General features: G+C 38.3%; 1 protein-coding gene and 1 pseudogene across 12 annotated transcripts in view; one reads left to right on the top strand and one right to left on the bottom strand.

The window, feature by feature from the left end:
* The window catches only part of LOC128931694 (uncharacterized), an 818,901-nt gene that overhangs the window by 160,682 nt on the left and 639,466 nt on the right, over positions 1–18,753 (top strand). For 7 of the 12 annotated variants that reach the window (XR_013533632.1, XM_078368202.1, XM_078368195.1 and 4 more), the window contains 2 exons: positions 4,093–4,164; positions 16,600–16,676. Coding sequence is in view for 4 of the 12 variants with exons in the window: in XM_078368202.1 (XP_078224328.1) it covers positions 4,093–4,150 (58 nt within the window). In the remaining 8 variants the exon portion in view is untranslated. The other 5 variants (XM_078368205.1, XM_078368200.1, XM_078368204.1 and 2 more) reach the window with 3 other exon arrangements.
* LOC100386625 (interferon-stimulated 20 kDa exonuclease-like 2 pseudogene) lies at positions 6,196–7,537 on the bottom strand (annotated as a pseudogene).

Genomic DNA, 18,753 nt, shown 5'->3' on the forward strand with positions numbered 1-18,753 from the left:
TTGGAGTTGTTTCACACAGGAACAGGAAACTTTGTTTTGTCTCAGAATTGTTTAGCACGGGAAAATATGTTGGTTTCAGTTATCAGTTCCAATTTTGCTACAGAAAAGACAGACTATGTTGGGGCAGACACTCAATGTGCCGCATACCTGCTTCTTGCTTAGCGCCTGCAAAGCCCATTGGAAGTTCTTTCTTGGGAGGAAGTTGGGTGCTTAGGTCAGGGAGACCAAATGCAGAGTACTCGGGGCGCCAGAGGAAATGGGAAGAGTAGATGAGGCCACGTAACTTGAGTAGAGATACAGAAGTAGTGCCAAGCATAAAACTGGAAATTCACAAGAGGATAAAAGTGAAGAAATGAGGAGCGAATTGACAGCTGAAGTGTCAGAAAGAAGATGCAATCAGATGAGAGGAACAGACTGGGAAGAACAGTTTGGACCCAAAGACTGAATGAGGAGTGTGCGCTGGACCAGCCCTCTTCATGCTGCCGTTCTGGAGGTTGGTTTGGTTGTTGGGAGGGCTGTTCAGCCTGGATACAACCTCTTGAAGTCTTATCTCACTTATCTGAACAATGGGTACAAAGGACTTGACCTGCCTAACTAGTAGTGGTGGAAGAGATGATATAAGATCTTATATGGAACACATTTTATATATCATAATGCTCTCTTAAGATATGGATACTAACATTTAAATTTTACTACATCACATTAAAAAGGAGAGGTTTCAGAATTGGGGACTTTGTTTTGTATGCATCAGGCAACATTATACAGGCAGCGTCCTTTCCTAATTATATACAAGGCTGACCAAGATTGTCGGATGGAGTATAAGAATGGGAGAAAGAAAAAAATTAGGTAGTGCACTACTGCGAAAGCATGCAGTCAGGTAGCCACAATATTTCCTGGAAGGCACACACATAATTTGATTAAACATATTTCATTTCATTGTGCTTCAAACCGTTTATTGAAAATCTGTGCATGTTATGGACCGTTTTCATTCCCATCCATCATCTCATTAAATTCTCACAACTGCCTATGGGGTCGGCATGGTTGTCATTTTTCTGTAACAGTATCTGGATGTGTTTCCTGGGACAAGGATATTTCAATTGCTAAGATTCACTGCCTGAAACTGTACGTGATGTTTTATTCTGTCTTAAAACGTTTTTCTCATGTTATGTAGTCACAGGCTTAATGTCATGCCCTGCACTTGGTTCACAGAGCAGCAAATGGCAGAGCTGACCTGAGATCAACGGTGGAGCATTTGACAATCTACTTTAAAGTAATGATCTCGGACTCTAAAGGGAAATGGTCTCAGATAGAAACGATTTTGCTTGGTGGAGGCCAAGGACAAGATAATGTTTATTCAGTTACTCTTGGTCCTCCTGAGTCTAAAGATAGATGACCAAAAGGCAGAAAAGAGACATTCAGACAGGTCAGCATTCCCTAGATCCTGGCAAGAGAGTGTATGTGTGGTTAAAAAAAATTTTTTTTTCATATCTCTAGCAGTACTTAAATAAATACAAATCTGTTTAGTTAGAGTGCTCTAGTTAATTGCCCTAAGAAAATTCAATAAAAAGAAGATCTGTATTGACAGAGCTACATAGAGGAATTTGGGTATATTAATGGATTTTAAATGTGGCCCGTTTTAGGGATGGTTTAATACCATAGCCTTTTGTGGTCTAAAAATGAATAATGTTACATCCCTCGTACCCCACTCCAAAGCGTGTATGTGTGGAATTGAAAGAGGAAAAAGCTTTTATGAGTGTTCTTTTTCATTAATAGGGCATTAGCCACACTATGTTTTTGGTAAGCAGCACTTTGGAAATGCAAATGGATAAGAATTTTAACTTTTTCTGAGACAGAGTCTTGGTAATTTGATTACTATTAAGGGCTAGTACCTTGAACTTTGGTTGTTCTCTCTATGTTAATTATGAACCTATCTGTAAGTTACCACATTGATTTCTATGTGTGTTTTCTGTTTTACTTTCTAAAGTTCTAGAAAATGCCATTCCATTAGTGTTACTCAAAGCACATTCCATAACCCCGAATAAATGCTGCATGGAAAAAAAGTGGGTCTGTGATTAAATAACATTGAAACATTGGATTAAGCAAAGATGAACAGGTATCTTTATTGCACAATTTCTAAAAACATTATGTTTGTTTGCATTTTAAATCTCTAAGAGAAGGGAATTGTGAGCAGTCTTTTGTGTATATTTTGACTGAAATACCCTGCCCTTCACTTCCTTTGCAGCATTTCTTGAGGAATCATTGTTTGCGAGTCACTTTAGAAAACGTTGCTTTAGGTGAGAGGTGATGGCTTATTTCTGTTATCCCAGCACTTTGGGAGCTTGAGGCGGGAGTTTGAGACCAGACTGGCCAACATGGCAAAACCTTGTCTCTACTAAAAATAGCTATTTTTCTATTCAGCTACTTGGAGGCTGAGGCAAGGGAATCCCTTGAGCCTGGGAGGCAGAGTTTGCAGTGAGCTGAGATTATGCCACTGCACTGGAGCCTAGGCAAGAGAGTGAGACTCTATCTCAAAAAGAAAAGAAAAGTGTTGCTTTAAAAAAGAAAGGTCAAGTGTGATGAGTCCTGCCTGTAATCTTAGCACTTTGGGGACAAGGTGGAAGGACGTCTTGAAGCCAGGAGTTCAAGCCCAGCCCAGATAACATAGTGAGACCTTGTCTCTACTTAAGAAAAAGAAAATTATCTAGGTGTGGTGGCATACACCTGTAGTCCCAGCTACCTGGGAGGCTGAGCTGGGAGGATCACTCAAGCCCAGGAGTTCTACACTGCAAGGCTGCAGCAAGCCGTAATGGCACCACTGTGCTCCAGCCTGGGTAAGAGAGCGAGACCCTGTCCAAAAATAAAATAAAAAAAGGAAGAACAACAAAGAAAAACCAAAAGTCAATTCAGCGATTTCAATTTGGGGTACTCTGTTTAATTTGTAAAACAAGCGCTTGTTTTGTGAGCTTTGGAAAGTAATTATTGATGAACTTTATTCACATTGTATTAAAGGCTTAAAATTTAGATATTGTTATTCCAAAAGCTATTGCTTTCTATGTCCTGGTATTATCACAAGCTTCCTCCAGAAGGAGGTGGTCCCTTGGTTACTTCCTCATGACTGGTGGTATTGGAAGAGAAAAGAAAGCATCACAGTTTTTCTACCCAGTGATTTTTTTTCCTACAATTAAGAATATTTATTGAAATGTTTGCCTATATAAGGTTATATGTATACAGTATTATGCAAGTAGATAATACATAGATTGTGGTCAAACTCTACTGAAACTCGACCGAATTTTGATTCCTGGGCTTGGAGGGTTGTATTAGTTGTTTTCTCTGTACCTTTCAAGATCAGTGCATATCTGATGATTCAATGACGGATTAGATGGAAAAATGACTTTATGAGAAGTCTAGCCAGCGTTTGTCTTTCCTGACTGAAGAGTTGAACTAGATGAGGAAAGAGAGTATACAAATCATGAGAGTACTAGAAACGCATAACATAAACTTATGAACAAATTTGAAAGCTTCAATACATGGTCACTTAAAAATAAATATATACATTACCAGAACTAACTCAAGAAGAAAGTTTTAAATCTCTGAATGAAGCAATTCGAAGTGAAGAAATTAATTTCTCAGTCAAGAATCTTCCCCATTAAAAGAAAGGACCTTGTTCAGAATGTTTTCTAAGTGAATTTTGCTGGGATTTTAATAAATTGATAGTTTCTTTAATATGCAGATATAAAGGAAAATATGAAGAGATTATAGCTAATTTTATTAGGCTAGTATAAACTTAATGGCATAATTTATTAATTATAACACATGAAATTCAGATTATAATCAAATTGTATATATGACGGACATGTAAAAATCATAAGGTATTAGCAGCAAAATACAGATGTTTAAAATAAATGAATAAATAAGAAGTAAAATGGGACTTACTCCAGGAACAGGAAGCTGGCTGCCATTCACAAAAATCTATAAATCTAATCAACTACATTTACAGAATAAAGAAAAACATAATAATTTTCTACAATTGTAGAATAAGCAGTCATCAGTAAAATTCAGCATGTATTTATGATAAAATCTTTTGCAAATTAGGACTAGAAGAAGATGTTCCGGAAACTGTGGTGTGGAAACTCTAGAAGCGTTCCTATGAAATCTAGCAGCATGGTAAGTATTTCCACGCTAATATTGTGCAAAGGCCATCTACTAATGCATCTACATAAATTCTTTTGTCTCAGAATAAATAGGGCAGCTAGAGAGCCCTTAGCTGGACCCAAGCCTGCATGGGACCATAGCCATTTCAAAAACTCAGTTTGATCTATTTGATTTTTTATTCCAAAAACTAAAATAAAGCAACTTAGAAATTAGAATAAAATGTAGTAAAATATCATAACCACAGGATACGAAAGGCTCTCTTAAACCAGACACCTTCAGAACTTATAAAGGAAGAAAAACTTGTATACAATATATGTGTTCTAAATATACGTTGAATACTTTAATATACATTAAAATTCCAAGTGTTCAAAAATATATTATTTAATGTGAAGTGCATTAATATGTAATATTTAATTTATAACATTTACAAATAAATGTAATGCCATTTATAAAATTCAATTGATATAAATTAATACATTTATAACATTTAAAAAGTCCTAGATATGCATTAAAGTCTTAAGCATTCAAAATGTTAGACTAAGATGTAGTAAATGTATTTATGACCACAGGATAGGAAATAATTTCTTAAACCAGTATCTCAGGCAAGAAGTTATAAAGAAAGACAAATGATCAATTTTATAACATTTATAAAAGTTCTAAACATACATTATATAATATATTATACATTAATATCTTAAGCATTCAAAATATTAGAATAAAATATATTTGATATATTTATGGCCACAGGTGGAAAGAATTTCTTAAGACAGGTCAAGAAGTTATAAACAAAGACAAAATTTGATGTTTTATAAAGTTTAAAAGCTTCTGCTAAAAAAAAAACACAAAAAAACATGAAGTTAAAAAATGAGCTACAGAAGACATTTGCAATATACAAGGGAGATCAATAATCACTAGACACAAAAAATATTGTATGTTACAAATATTAAAGAAAAAGCTTAATAGAAAAATGAACACTGTGTTAGTTTTCTGAGGATAAAGCTTCCACCTCCATCCATGTTTCTGCAAAGGACATCATCTCATTTCTTTTGATGGCTACATAGTACTCCATTGTGTATAAGTAGCACATTTTCTTTACCCAGTCTATCATTGATGGGCTTTCAGATTGATGAAATGTCTTTGCTATTGTGAATGGTGCTGCAATGAATATACATGTGCATGTATCTTTAAAACAGAATGATTTGTATTCCTTTGGGTATACGCCTAGTAAAGGGATTGTTGGGTCAAATAATATTTCTGCTTCTAGATCTTTAAGGAATTGCCACACCATCTTCCACAACAGTTGAATTAATTTGCATTCCCACCAACAGTATAAAAGCATTTCATCTTCTCTGCATCTTTACCAGCATCTGTTGTTTCTTGACTTTTTCATTATTGCCATTCTGACTTGAGTGAGATGGTATTTCACTGGGATTTTGATTTGCATCTCTCTAATGATCGGTGTTGTTTGGTTTTTTCTCATATGGTTTTTGGCCACATAAAATGTCTTCTTTTGAGAAGTGTCTGTTCATGTCCTTTGACCACTTTTTAATGTTTTTTTTTTTTTTCTTGTTGATTTGCTTAAGTTCCTCGTAGATTCTGGATGTTAGAACTTTGTCAGATGGATAGATTGCAAAATTTTTCTCCCATTCTGGAGGTTGTCTGTTAGCTCTGCTGATAGTTTATTTTGCTGTGCAGAAGCCCTTTAGTTTAATTCGATCCTATTTGTCAATTTTTTTCCTTCGTTGTAATTACTTTTGTTGTTAATTATTCAAGACCAAAAGGCATATAAAGAGACATATGTCCACCCAAGTGATAAGGCAGTTTGGGAAACTACATTTTCTAGTATGTCCTGCCCCTTGAAAGTTAAAAATCTTGACTGGCACAGAGCACTGGGGACACCTGTGGCTAGCACCATTTAAGAAGTAAATGGTATAGGGCTGGGTTCTAATGTGAAGGCTTCCCCCTTCTGTGGGACACTTAACCAGACACAGGACACAACACCCGAAGTGAAATTTCAAAGGATGTTAAGTCTGGGGTAGAGCCCTAGCTCTCTGTAATACTAGCTTCCAAAGATGAGGAGTTGGTGGAGCTGTCATTGGTCTGCTGCCCTGTTTCTCCTGGGCCCTGCCTCAGCCTCCCCACATCACCAGCGTCCCCACTGCCTCTAGCCTTTAGGGGCATTCTGGATAGGTGCTCTTCCCACTCAACTTCAACCAACTGGTACCGCTTCATGGTGGCCTGGGCATCTTCCACAGAGGAATATAATCTCTTCCTAACCTGGATATTCCAGTTTAACAGCTTTTTGGTGAAATGCTTCAGAGACATGGAGGCATTCTCTGGGCAATCAGGCGGGAGGATATGGGATCCTTCCGGTTGAGGGGTTGGGATATAAGAGATGTCACAAGTGAGGGACTTTGGGTGAAAGTACTGAAGGGCTCCGAAGTCGTCGTGGATGACATGCCCCACCACTACCTTCCCGATGAGTATCTTCAATACCTGGCCTTGGGTAATCTTGAAGGGTGTGGCATGCACCTTGTGCTGCTTCTGGATACCACTCCATTTGGTCCAGTAATCCACAGTGTGGTGGGAGGAAGGATGTACTCATCATAAATCACATCGCCATTGTAGTTGACAGTGCTACATTGAGCCAAGGAACTAACATGCCCCTGCATCCTGTGCCCACCATCTCAGAGTCAATGCCACTATTTTCCTTGGCAACTTCTGGGATGCTCTGGAGTATTTATTCTCTGAATAAGCTTGGGTGGAGTTCTGTGGGGCATTCTCCTGAGGATAGTTCTTCTTAGAGGATTTCTACTGAAAGCCCTTTTCTTGGGAGTGGGTTGGGTGGCTATTAATCTTTGGAAGGGCACTCTGGAACCCCAGAAAATCTACTTGAGCATCAACAGAAACAGCCTTCTTTGAAGGGCAGGGGTCAGCCAGACACTGTGGCTTTCTTGCCCAGGCGCCGTCCTGACCCATTGCTGGAGGCAGTGGTCTTCTCTTTTTGGGGGAAGGGAGGGGTCTTCCAAGTGGCATCCACCCTAGGAGTTTCCCCTTTCTTTGAAGGTTCAGAGTGCAACTTAGGCGCCTTGCTAGGGGGCTGGTTCTTTTTGATCATTAAGTCTCTCTGTTCCAAGAACCTCCAATTCTTGACAAAATTTCAGTGCTTGGCATTTCCTTCTAATGGCTTTTTGGGAGGAGGTTCCCCAGAATCCAGATTGAGCAGTAAAGTAGACAAAGGGACAGTGGGAGGTGGAAGAGCAGTTGGGAAAGGAGGATGTATGGAAGGAGGATGTGGGACTCCTTCTCTGCTGAATCCTACTGTCCAACATGTGGAGGTCTGTAGTACAGCCTGCCAGATGGACCCAGCTAAGACTGGAAGCATCCAGAGCCAGATGCAGAAATCAGTGACGCGGGATATTTTATTCTTTTTGTAGCAATTGTGAATGGGAGACCATTCATGATTTGGCTCTCTGCATGTCTTTTGTCGGTGTATAGGAATGCCAGTGATTTCTGCAGGTTGATTTTGTATCTTTGCTGAAGTTGCTTATTAGCCTAAGAAGCTTTTGTGCTCAGACGGTGGGATTTTCTAGATTTGGGATCACATCATCTACAAGCAAAGGTACTTTCACTTCTTCTTTTCCTATTTGAATACCCTTTATTTCTTTCTCTTGCCTGATTACTCTGGCCAGAACTTCCAATACTATGTTAAATAGGAGTGGTGAGCGTGGGCATCCTTGCCTTGTGCTGGTTTTCAAGGGGCATGCTTTCAGCTTTTCTGCTCTCTGTATGATACTGGGTGTGGGTTTGTCATATGTGGCTCTTATTTTGAGGTTTGTTCCTTCAATACTTAGTTTATCGAGAGTTTTTAACATGAAGGGATATTGAGTTTTATCGAAGGCCTTTTCTACATCTTAAAATACATTATTAACTGAAGAAATTAAGTAATCCTTAAATATTTTTTAAGATTTGGAGACATGCAAAAAAAAAAAAAAAAAAAAAAAAAAAAAAAAAACAAAGCTAAAAGGAGCCAAATCAGAACTGTAAGGTGAATACCTAGTGATTTCCCATCCAAACTCTTGTAAAAGTGTCCTTGTTTGATGAGACGGATTGGCAGGAGCATTGTGGTGGAGGAGGATTCTCTGGTAAAGCTCTCCCTGGAATTTTTCTGCTAAAGCTTTGGCTAACTTTCTCAAAAACACTCTCATATTAAGATGTTATTGTTCTTTGGCCCTCCAGAAGATCTACAAGAAAAATTCCTTGAGTATCCCACAAACTTGTTGCCATGAAATGTACTCTTGACTGGACCACTTCCATCTCTTGGTAGCCATTGCTTGCATTTGTCTTCAGGAATGTAGTGGTAAAGCCATATTTCTTCTGTTATAATTCTTCAAAAAATGCTACTTCAGGATCTTGATCCCACTTGTTTAAAATTTCTGTTTAAATCTGTGCTCTCGTCTGTAGCTGACGGGGGACAATGTTTTTGGCAACTTTAATTTTTGCTCAACTTTAATTTTTCAATTATCATTGTGCAAACGGAACCAACTGAAAAGTCTATGCTGTTGACTATTGTTTCTGCTGTTAAATGTTGGCTCTCTTCAATTAGGGCACAAACAAGATAAATTGTTTCTTGCAGACTGATGTGGATGGTCTGCTGCTATGAGCTGCAACATTGTCATTCTCTTAAAATCAGCTATTCATTTGTAAACTGCTGATTTCTTTGAAGCATTACTCCCGTAAGGAGAACATTTCTAAAGCATCAGTGATTTCACCATTCTTCTACCCATGCTTTGTCATAAGTTCCATGTTTTTTCTTACTTCAGTTTTAGCAGAATTCATGTTGCTCCTCTAGGGGCTCTTTTCAAACTGATGTCTTATCCTTCCTAGTGCCTCAAACTGGATGCTGTTTAGACATGTTATAACAAATTAATATAAGTTTATTTTGGTGTACAAAATTTGGAACCTATGCATAGTTTTTCATAGTATGCATTTTTCATGAACTTTTTGAAGACCCTGGTACACCATGGTTTGACAATTCCATTTATGGAGGTATGTCTTGGAGAATTCTAGGGTATGTAATTGTGCAAATGATAGTATTATTCATAAGAGAGAGAGAAAAGAAGCTCAAATGCGACTGTGGAGGAAAATTGATAAGCAATTATTTCTTCAGGATATGAGACAGCAGTTAAATTGAATGGACTATATTGCACATATATGAATATATTACAAAACATCTAAGTTGAAGTGAAAATAAAAAGCAAATTGTAGAAAGTTGCATAGAGTTTAATAACATTTCTGTAAACTGAAAAATCCCCATAATTCTGTATGTATGCACTTATATATTATCTTTAAATATCTATTGATTATAAATACCTTAAAATATATATTGCATACTCAGCTAATATAAGACAGTGATTAATGCTAGACATAGAGAGAAAGGTACTAGATTGGGGAGGGGTTCAGGGAAGAATAAAACTTTATCTGTAGATTTTCGATCTTTCACAAAAATAAAAATCTGAATCAAACATGATACAATGTTAATATTAATTTTGTGTGGTAGGCATACGGTTATTGTATTAGCTTTGATAATATTCAAGGAAAGAAAGTTTAAAAATTCACAAAGAAGAGGCATTCATGTATCAACACAATTACACAGCTGGTTGAGTCTTTTTTTAAAAATTGCACTTTCCACTACACTTCAGTACATGTCAGCATATAGATCTCTTAAAGTGAGGGCTGCAGTTATTACTAATTTAAAATCAATGATTAAGTTTATATATTCCACAGTCCTCTAGTGACTTCCAACAAGAATGGTTCCAGTTATCTTCCAGATGCCATCTATTTCTCAAGTATGCATGTATCTCTGCATACTTTTTCTCATAATTCAGTATTATCAGAACATAGTTTTAGAAATGTATTTCAAAAGGGAATTAGATTCTGAAGCAGAAATGCAAAAATTTTTAAGTGGAAGAACATGTCAAAGAAACTGTAAAAATCTCGCTTTGAGTGACTTAAAACAAAGGTAGAAAATATTGCTTGGATGTTGTGAAAAGAAAAAGGAGTTCTATTGACTGCTCAATATGGTTGCTCAAATTTCCTACGAGGCCAAAGAATGACATATCATAACACTCAGAAATTTGACATGTATGAGGGGGCTTGAGAGTGTATGGCTTTGTGGCAAAATTGATCAGCGTTGCCTTTTTTTCTTTCCCCTGGGCTGTAATTTATACAATTCTACAGTCTAAATAATTCTACCTTTCTCCCTCCAATGAATGCACCTGAATGGCAAGGAGAGTTTCAGAAATAAAGAGCATCCAAAACTAGAACTCCTTTCTTCCTGAATAAATAAATGATGGTACTTCTTTTTGTGTTTTATTCAGCGAATTTCAGAAGGGTGGTTTCTATTTCTGTCTCATTTTTGTCAACAAGTTTTGGTAGATTATCTGGTATGTGAAAAGTACTATGCATTGATTTGGAGGTAAAACTCTTATTTTCTGCATTTCAGAAATACAAGTGGTTAGAAATTGTGTAAGAAAAGATTAGTTTTGGGGATATTGATAATAGAGAGACAGCGGCAAATCAAGAGACTTCAAAGTCTTGAATCTTTAATAGCAATGTACGTTTTATCTAACTTAATATTAATAAAAGATACCTCCCACAAAAGATGGTAGCATAAAAGTAACACTTCCTTTCTTAATATCTGTTTTATTGGAATCTTCCCCAACTTTCCTTGTGTTGAATAGCCATAGAATTATATGGAAAGAAAGTCCTGTAAAATTTCTAGTTGTAATTCTGAGGCTCTTAATATAATTTACCATTTCATTCTCTTGTAATGCTTTATAAATGAAGCCGTCTACCTTGCTACAAGGAACATGGGGAATAATGGTGCACTGGGGATCATTGCCTAGGAAAGCACTGTAGATTTGACCTTACTGTTTTTGTAAGTGAACACATAGCCTTCTCTGATACTTTGTAACAGTAAAGGCCTAAGTTTTGTATTAGGAAAGTACCCTCAGGTCTGTGCCACCTGGGGTTCCATCTTTTCACTCCCTATTCTGATGAGAGACGGCAGCTCGACTTACCGTGTTTGGCTAAACAAAAGGTATTTCTCCCATCACCGACTATAGAAAAATGGAGCCGCATGAAAAACACCCACCCGACTGAAAGCAACTACAAGCATTTGAGATTTCTACTATAATAAGCTAACAGCTATTTACACTCTTCCACATCCAAATCTAGGCCAGCCGTCTGTTTGTATCTGGTATCCTTTTACCAAGAGTTGAAAAGCCTCCTGAAGAGACAGGACACACACCCCAGGCTTTATTCTGTCTTTGGAGCCTTTGTGGATTTCATTCAAACTGATAGTGTGCATTTTGGAAGAATTTCTTTATGGTTTAATTTTCTGAGGTTTTATTGATAAAGATAAATTATTTGAAGATTAGTGCAGCCTATTTTCTTTCCAAGAAGTACTTCAGAAACCATGATGCAGGAGGAAAGGGGAGAAATGTCTACAGAGTCTCTGATAACTTTACAGTACAAAGAATTTTCTGACCATTGTAGACCCAGAGACACCTGTCTTAAGGCCATTTAGAGCCTTGAGAAGCACTGTATTTGTAAGTCATAGAACAAGAAGAGAATCTGGAGTTGGTTGAATAGGTTCCTCCCAAAATTCATGTGCACATGGAAATTCAGAATGTGATGATACTTGGACTTTGTATCTTTGCAGATATAATCAGTTAAGGATCTTGAGATGAATGCATCCTGAATTTAGGATGAGCTTGTAAAAACACTGGTGTCCTTGTAAGAACAAGGGAGGACACAGGGAGACACAGAAGAAGGTGATGGAAAAACTGAAGTAGAGACTGGAGTGGTGTGTCTACAAGCAAAGGGGTGTCAAAGATTGCTGGCAACCCTCAGAAGCTGGGAGAGAGGCATAGAATGATTTTTCCTTTAGAGCCTTTAGAGGGAATTGACCTTTCTAATTCCTTGGTTTTAGATTTATGGCCTTATGAACTTACAAATAATTAATTTTTATTGTTCAAAGCTGCCAAAGTTTATAGTAGTTTGTTATAGCATCCACAGGAAACAAATGCAGCGTCCCACACCCAGACCTGCTCTCGTAAGAAAACTCTTACTCCCGTGTTCCCATAGTGCTGTAATATTTCTGGGAGATGTTAGCCTGTAGTAACCAAAACAGCATGGTACTGCTGTGAAAGTAGACACACAGACCAAAGGAATGGAAAAGTGAAGCTAGAAGTAAAGCCAAATGCTAACAACCAACTAATCTTCCACAAAACAGACAAAAACATATGCTGGGGTCAAGACTCCCAATTTAATAAATGGTACTGGGAAAACTGGACAGCCACATGCAGAAGAATGAAACTGGATCCCTATGTCTCACCACATAGAAAAATTAACTCTAGATAGGTTAAAGACTTAAATCTCAGACCCAAAACCTTAACAGTTCTAGAAGAAAACCCTACAAAAAAACCTCTTCGGAACATCACTGGTCTATGCAAAGAATTTATGACTAAAAACCCCAAAACAAATGCAACAAAAATAAAAATAAATAAATGGGATCTAATTAAACTAAAAAATTTCTGCACAGGAAAAGAAACTCAACAGAGTCAACAGACAACCTGTAGAAAGGGAGGAAATGTTTGCAAACTATGCAAAGGACTAATATCCAGAATCTATGAGGAGGTCAAACAAATCAGCATGAAAACAACAATCCCATTTAAAAGTGAGAAACAACATGAACGTACATTTCTCAACAGAAGATATATAAATGGCCAAGAAGCACATGCAGAAAATGCTCAATATCACTAAACCATTAGGGGAGGGCAGATTAAAACCACAATGAGATGTCATGTTACTCCAGCCAGATGGCCATTCTCAAAAAGTCAAAAAACGATAGACATTGGCACAGATGTGGTGAAAAGGGAATGCTACACACTGCTCATGGGAATGTAAATTACTACAACCCCTATGGAAAACAGTATGGAGATTTCGCAAAGAACTAAAAGTAGATCTACTAGCCAATCCAGCAATTCCACTACTGGGTATCTACTTAAGGGAAAAAAGTCATTATATAAAAAATACAGCAGAACACATATGTTTATTGCAATACAATTCATGATTGCAAAGATATGGAATCCACTTAAGTGCTCATTAACCAATGGGTGGAATACTACTCAGACAACAAAAATGAATGAAACAATGTATTTTGTAGCAAGTTGGATGGACCTGGAGACCATTATGCTAAGTGAAATAACTCATGAACAAGAAACCAAATACCACATGTTCTCATTTGTAAGTAAGAGCTCATCCATGGGTATGCGGAGGCATACAGAGTGGTATAGAAGACGTTAAGACTCAGAAGTGGGGAGGGTGGGAAGGAGGTAAAGGATAAAAAGACTACCTATTGTGTGCAGTGTACCCTACCCGGGTGATGGGAACACTAAAATCCCAGCGTTCAGTACTATCCAATTCATTCTTGTAACAGAAAAACCAGTTGCATCCCTAAAGCTATTGAAATAAGAAACAAGAAAAAATAACTATGGATGTGGTAAAAACAGGAAAAAAACCAGAATCAAAAGTGGAGCCTAAAGATGTGATTGAATTTTTGAAATCTTATGATGTAACTTTAACGGAGAAGGAATTGTTTCTTATGAATGAGCACAGAAAGAGGTTTGTTGAGATGGAATTTCCTCCTTGTGAAGACGTTGTGAACGTTGTTGAAATGACAACATAGTATTTGGAATATTGCATAACCTTAGTTGGTAAAGTAGTGGCAGGGTTTGAGAGGATTGTCTGAAATTCGAAAGAAAGTCTCGTGTGGGTAAATGCTATGAAACAGCATTGCAGGCTACAGAGGAATACTGAGAGGAAGAGCCAATCAATGCAGTAAACTCTCTGTTGTCTTGTTTGAAGAAATTGCCACAGCCATCCCAACCTTTACCAACCCCATTCTGATCAGTCAGCAGCCATCAACGTGGATGCAAGACCCTCCACTGGCAAAAAGGGTGAGTTGCTGAAGGCTCAGATGACTGTTAGCATTTTTAATCAATAAGGTATTTTTAATTAAAAAACAATTACTTTTGGTGTTGGCATCACCATTGTCAGCCATCATTCAGCAGGTAACTATTGCGCATCTTCTGTCTGCCAGATGATGCCCCAGCTGTTGGAGACACACTAGTGAGGAAAGGGAAAGCTTCTGTTCTCAACTACTTTTTCTAGAAGAGGAACGTAGTAGGCAAAGTAGTGGTTCCCTTGAGGACATTTATTCATTAATCCCCAGAACCTGTGAATATGGTCGTTTACATGGCAAGTGGGGGACGTATGATTTCAGGTGAAATGAAGGTTGCTAATTAGCTTACCTTAAAATAGGAAAATTAGCCTGGATTATCCAGGTGAACCCAATTGTAGTCACAAAAAAAATCTTAGAAGTGGAATAGGGAGGCAGAAGAACAGAGTTAGACAATGATATGACAACAGAAAAAGGTACAGAAAGATGTGTGATGCTGTTTTTGAGGGTGGAGGAAAGGGCCACTAGCCAGGGAATGTCGATGGCCTCTAGAAGCTGGAGAAGGTAAGGACACAGATTCTCCTCTAGACCCTCTTGAGGGAATAGTCTTCTGATGCCTTGGTTTTAGCCTATTGAATCCATTTTGTACTTTTGACCTCCCAAACTGTAAGATACAACAATTGTTTCGTTTAAGCTGCTAAACTTGCAATAATTTGTGACAGCAGCCACAGAAAACAATTACAGGAGAGGAAGAAAATAAACACGTAAACAGATGAATAGGTAACACACAAGATCGAATTACTTAGTTTAGTAAGATCTTTGATTTGATAAGAGGTTAAAATAAGAATACCTCAGAATGTCTTGTTTTCAGGTATTCCTTCACTCCTTGCTTCCCTCCTCTAGGGGAAGTACAATTCCTGCGTATTTCCATTGCATTCTGTAATCCTGTTATTGCGCTGGCCATGCTGTTTGTTTCAGTGTCTCAGTAGCCTGTGAGTTCCTGAAGACAGAGATTGTTTTCTACATCTAAATGTTCCCGGCATTGCTCTGCTCATCTTTAGCACTCGATTGTTGAATTAATCAGTCAGAAGACAGCTTCTCAATGAATCCAAGAATATGATAAGGAAAGAGTATGTCAGGCACTTTCTGGGCAATGTTAATTTATTTTTCCTTTGTCTTTAATGGGAAGAAGGACTTTGGATGATGAATAAACGGATGAAGCAGCTGTGGAATAGCATTCTAGCATTTCAAGGCAAGGACCAGTATCTCCATCTAGTTCTTGGGGTTCCAGCACAGTTATTTGCATGCATTTGGCCCCCGAATTTATACACTAGTAAGCTAGTATTCACTCTTGTTTCCCAGGTGCCCAGTAGAGCATCATATGTTTGTCTGAACCGTGTCCAGTTCAACTCCTATATTACCCAGATTAGGAAACAGGCTTCCTGAGGTTAAGTGACTTGCACAAAATCACACAAGAAACCAATGGCAGGGCTGAGATATCAGAACTGAGACATCTTGAATCCAGACTACCATTTTTTTTGGATACTAAATAATAACTTAGAAATAAATCCTGAAATCTGTCAGAATCATTATTTATAGCTATCCCCTGACTCTCCTTGAGAGCTTAATAAGGTTTAACAATTTGAACATCATCAAAGGGTGTCCCAGACTGCTCAGCTGTTGGTGTATCATAAAGCACTGACCTCATGCACTTACCTGGGCAGGCTGGTTATGAACTGATGCTTGTCTCAGCATCAGTGACCTCCGTGATCATTATTTTTTAGGTTTTAAAAATAGCCTTTCCTTACAGTGAATTCTTAACTAGCTTCTTAATTTACTGAAATTAAATGAAAGTCCTAACAACTGTGAGGAAGGAAAGAGCAGGTTGTCAAATGCTCCCATTGCACCTGGCTCAGTGTCAAGGATTGCCAAAGTAATGGAGCAGGTGTAACTAATAATTGATGCTGTGTTCACTGTAGCTGCTGCTGTTTTCTCCAGCAGATATGGAAGCTTTGGTTTCTGTTCCTGAATGAACACAGATAAACTTTCTTAATTTCCAGTTCAGTGGGACATCTACATAGAAGTAGACAAGTGTGTTATTAAAGATGACCCAACCCAATCCTTTCATACATATGAAAAGAGTAAGGCCCAAAGAATTGAAACCACTTTTCCAGGGGAAGGGAATTAGTAAAAGAGTGATATGGTTAGGCTTTGTATCTTAACCCAAGCCTCACCTTGAATTGTAAACTCCAAACCCCCATCATCCCCACGTCAGGGGAGAGACCAGGTGGAGGTAATAGAATTGTGGGGGCAGTTCCATCACGCTGTTCTCGTGATAGTGAGCGAGTTCTAACAAGGTCTGCTGGGTTCATAAGGGGCTCCTTGCGCTTTGCTCAGTTCTTCTTTTTCCTGCTCCCTAGTGAAGAAGGCGTCCTGCTTCCTCTTTACCTTCCGCCATGCTTGTGAGTTTCCTGACGCTTCCCAGCCATGCTGAACTGTGAGTCAAACCTCTTTTCTTTATAAACTACCTAGTCCTTGGCGGTGTTTTACAGCAGTATGAAAACAGAGTAATACAAAGAAAGCTGGGTTTAGAACTTACGTCTTTAAGTCCCGTGGTTTCACTGCTCTATTACTTTGTCCTATTAATATCGTTCTTTTCTGTCTCCTTTTACGTGTTACCTCTTTGCTCATCCTCTGCATCCCATCCAGTAGAAGAGGTAAGAACTGCATTGCGATTGGGTTCTGTTTGATTTAGAAATAAATTATCCATTTAAGTGAACTATAGGAGCTGCCAAGCTGTCTCTAAAAACCCCGCGTTTGAAGGCTGGGATGGGAAAAACATGAAGCCATTTAATTCAGCACATTCAATAAATAGATTCTGCTAATGTTCTCTGGGAGGGCATGATTTATTTGCCCTTTCTCTGTGGCTGTTGTGAGGGTATTTGTGGACAATGAAGGGTGGGTAATTTGCATTTAAATTTAGAATTTACTGAGTTTATTGACCTCTTGTTTGCTCTCCTTGTACTTTTCTGTTAATCAAAAGCACATTTAGTTTGTTTTTCAGTTTTTTAATCTGAAAGATTAGAATAATGGGCTTTACTTCACAAGCTTATTAGAGATTAACGCATTAATGTATGAAAATATTTGGGAAAGTGCCTCGTGGACGGTAAGCTTTGTATTATTAACTGTTATTTGTGTCCTCATCCTCATCTTTGTGGTCATTTTTATCATTGTAATCATGATCCTGTGGTATTTAGCTCAAATCTTTCACTGTGGCTGGTCTTTCTGAGAACCCTGGTGGGAGGTAATATTTCTCCTTCTCAACTACCATGCCATGTGGAATTTATGCTTATTTGTGATTGTGTTGTTATTTTTATCATGTGCGTATTTTATTCAACAAATGTCAATTGTGCCTCTATGAGCTGAATATTATGCCCACTTAAGCAGCGAGTCCACACGGTCCCTGCTCTTCCAGGATTTACAGTTTAGTGGCGTGATTTGCTTTTGGACAATGTTGATGTTACTTGCAAGTAATAACCTACTCAGAGTGTATATCCTTTGGCACACTGTAGGATGGGTCAGAAAATAGTGGCTTTTTGTTTGTGTCCCATTAGTTGGGTGGTTTTTTAAAATGTCACCTAACCCGAGGACAATTGTAGGTTTTGCCTAATGATTATTGAAACACCTCACTTGTCTGCAGTGAATGGAAAACATAAACTTTCTGATATACCTTGAGCAGAGAACTCTAGAAGCAGGCATCTGGTGTCTTGCATAGTTCATCTCGTTCCTGCCCCAGGAATTCCCAGGCTTGAGACTTCATCCTTGGTCTGAATTTCTGCAGCTGTGTTTGTAGCCCAGCAATATTCTAAGCATTTTGCTGGCCATTCCTTGATCTAGACAAGTGAACAAACTTTTGACTTGGGCTGACACTTTGTATAGGTTGGCACAATTGCTTTTGCACCAACCTAATATTTATTTTTGCTCATAGCAGCCTTTGATAGTATTTTACTGAGGTACTAAGAGTTGGTTTCAAAGGATGTTCACTCCTCAGTATCATTTTCTGTGAAATCTCCTGTTGCACAGACCAAGTGCGTAGAATTAACTAACTTTGCTTTTTGTCTTGGGAAGTTTATTTTAAGCCAGGGCTCAAATATCACTTCTGGTGCTTTTTGTACCTTACCTTTCTTTCTTTCTTTTTTTTTTTTTTTTTTTTTGAGACAGTCTTGCTCTGTTGCCAGGTTCCAGGCTGGAGTCCAGCGGTGCGATCTCAGCTCACTGCAACCTCCGCCTCCGGGGTTCAAGCAATTCTCCTGCCTCAGCCTCCCGAGTAGCTGGGACTACAGGCACACACCACCACACCCAGCTAATTTTTGTATTTTAATAAAGAGGTGGTTTCACCGTGTTGGCCAGGATGGTCTCAAACTCCTGACCTCAAGTGATCCACCTGCCTTGGCCTCCCAAAGTGCTGGGATTACAGGCGTGAGCCACCACACCCAGCTACCATTCTTTCTTTGAGCAGAACTGCTTGTTCTTATGCTACTACTTACCACACTGTACCAAAATCTCTTTCCATT

The sequence above is a fragment of the Callithrix jacchus genome, chromosome 4, assembly GCF_049354715.1.
Source record: "Callithrix jacchus isolate 240 chromosome 4, calJac240_pri, whole genome shotgun sequence".
NCBI lineage: Eukaryota > Metazoa > Chordata > Mammalia > Primates > Cebidae > Callithrix > Callithrix jacchus.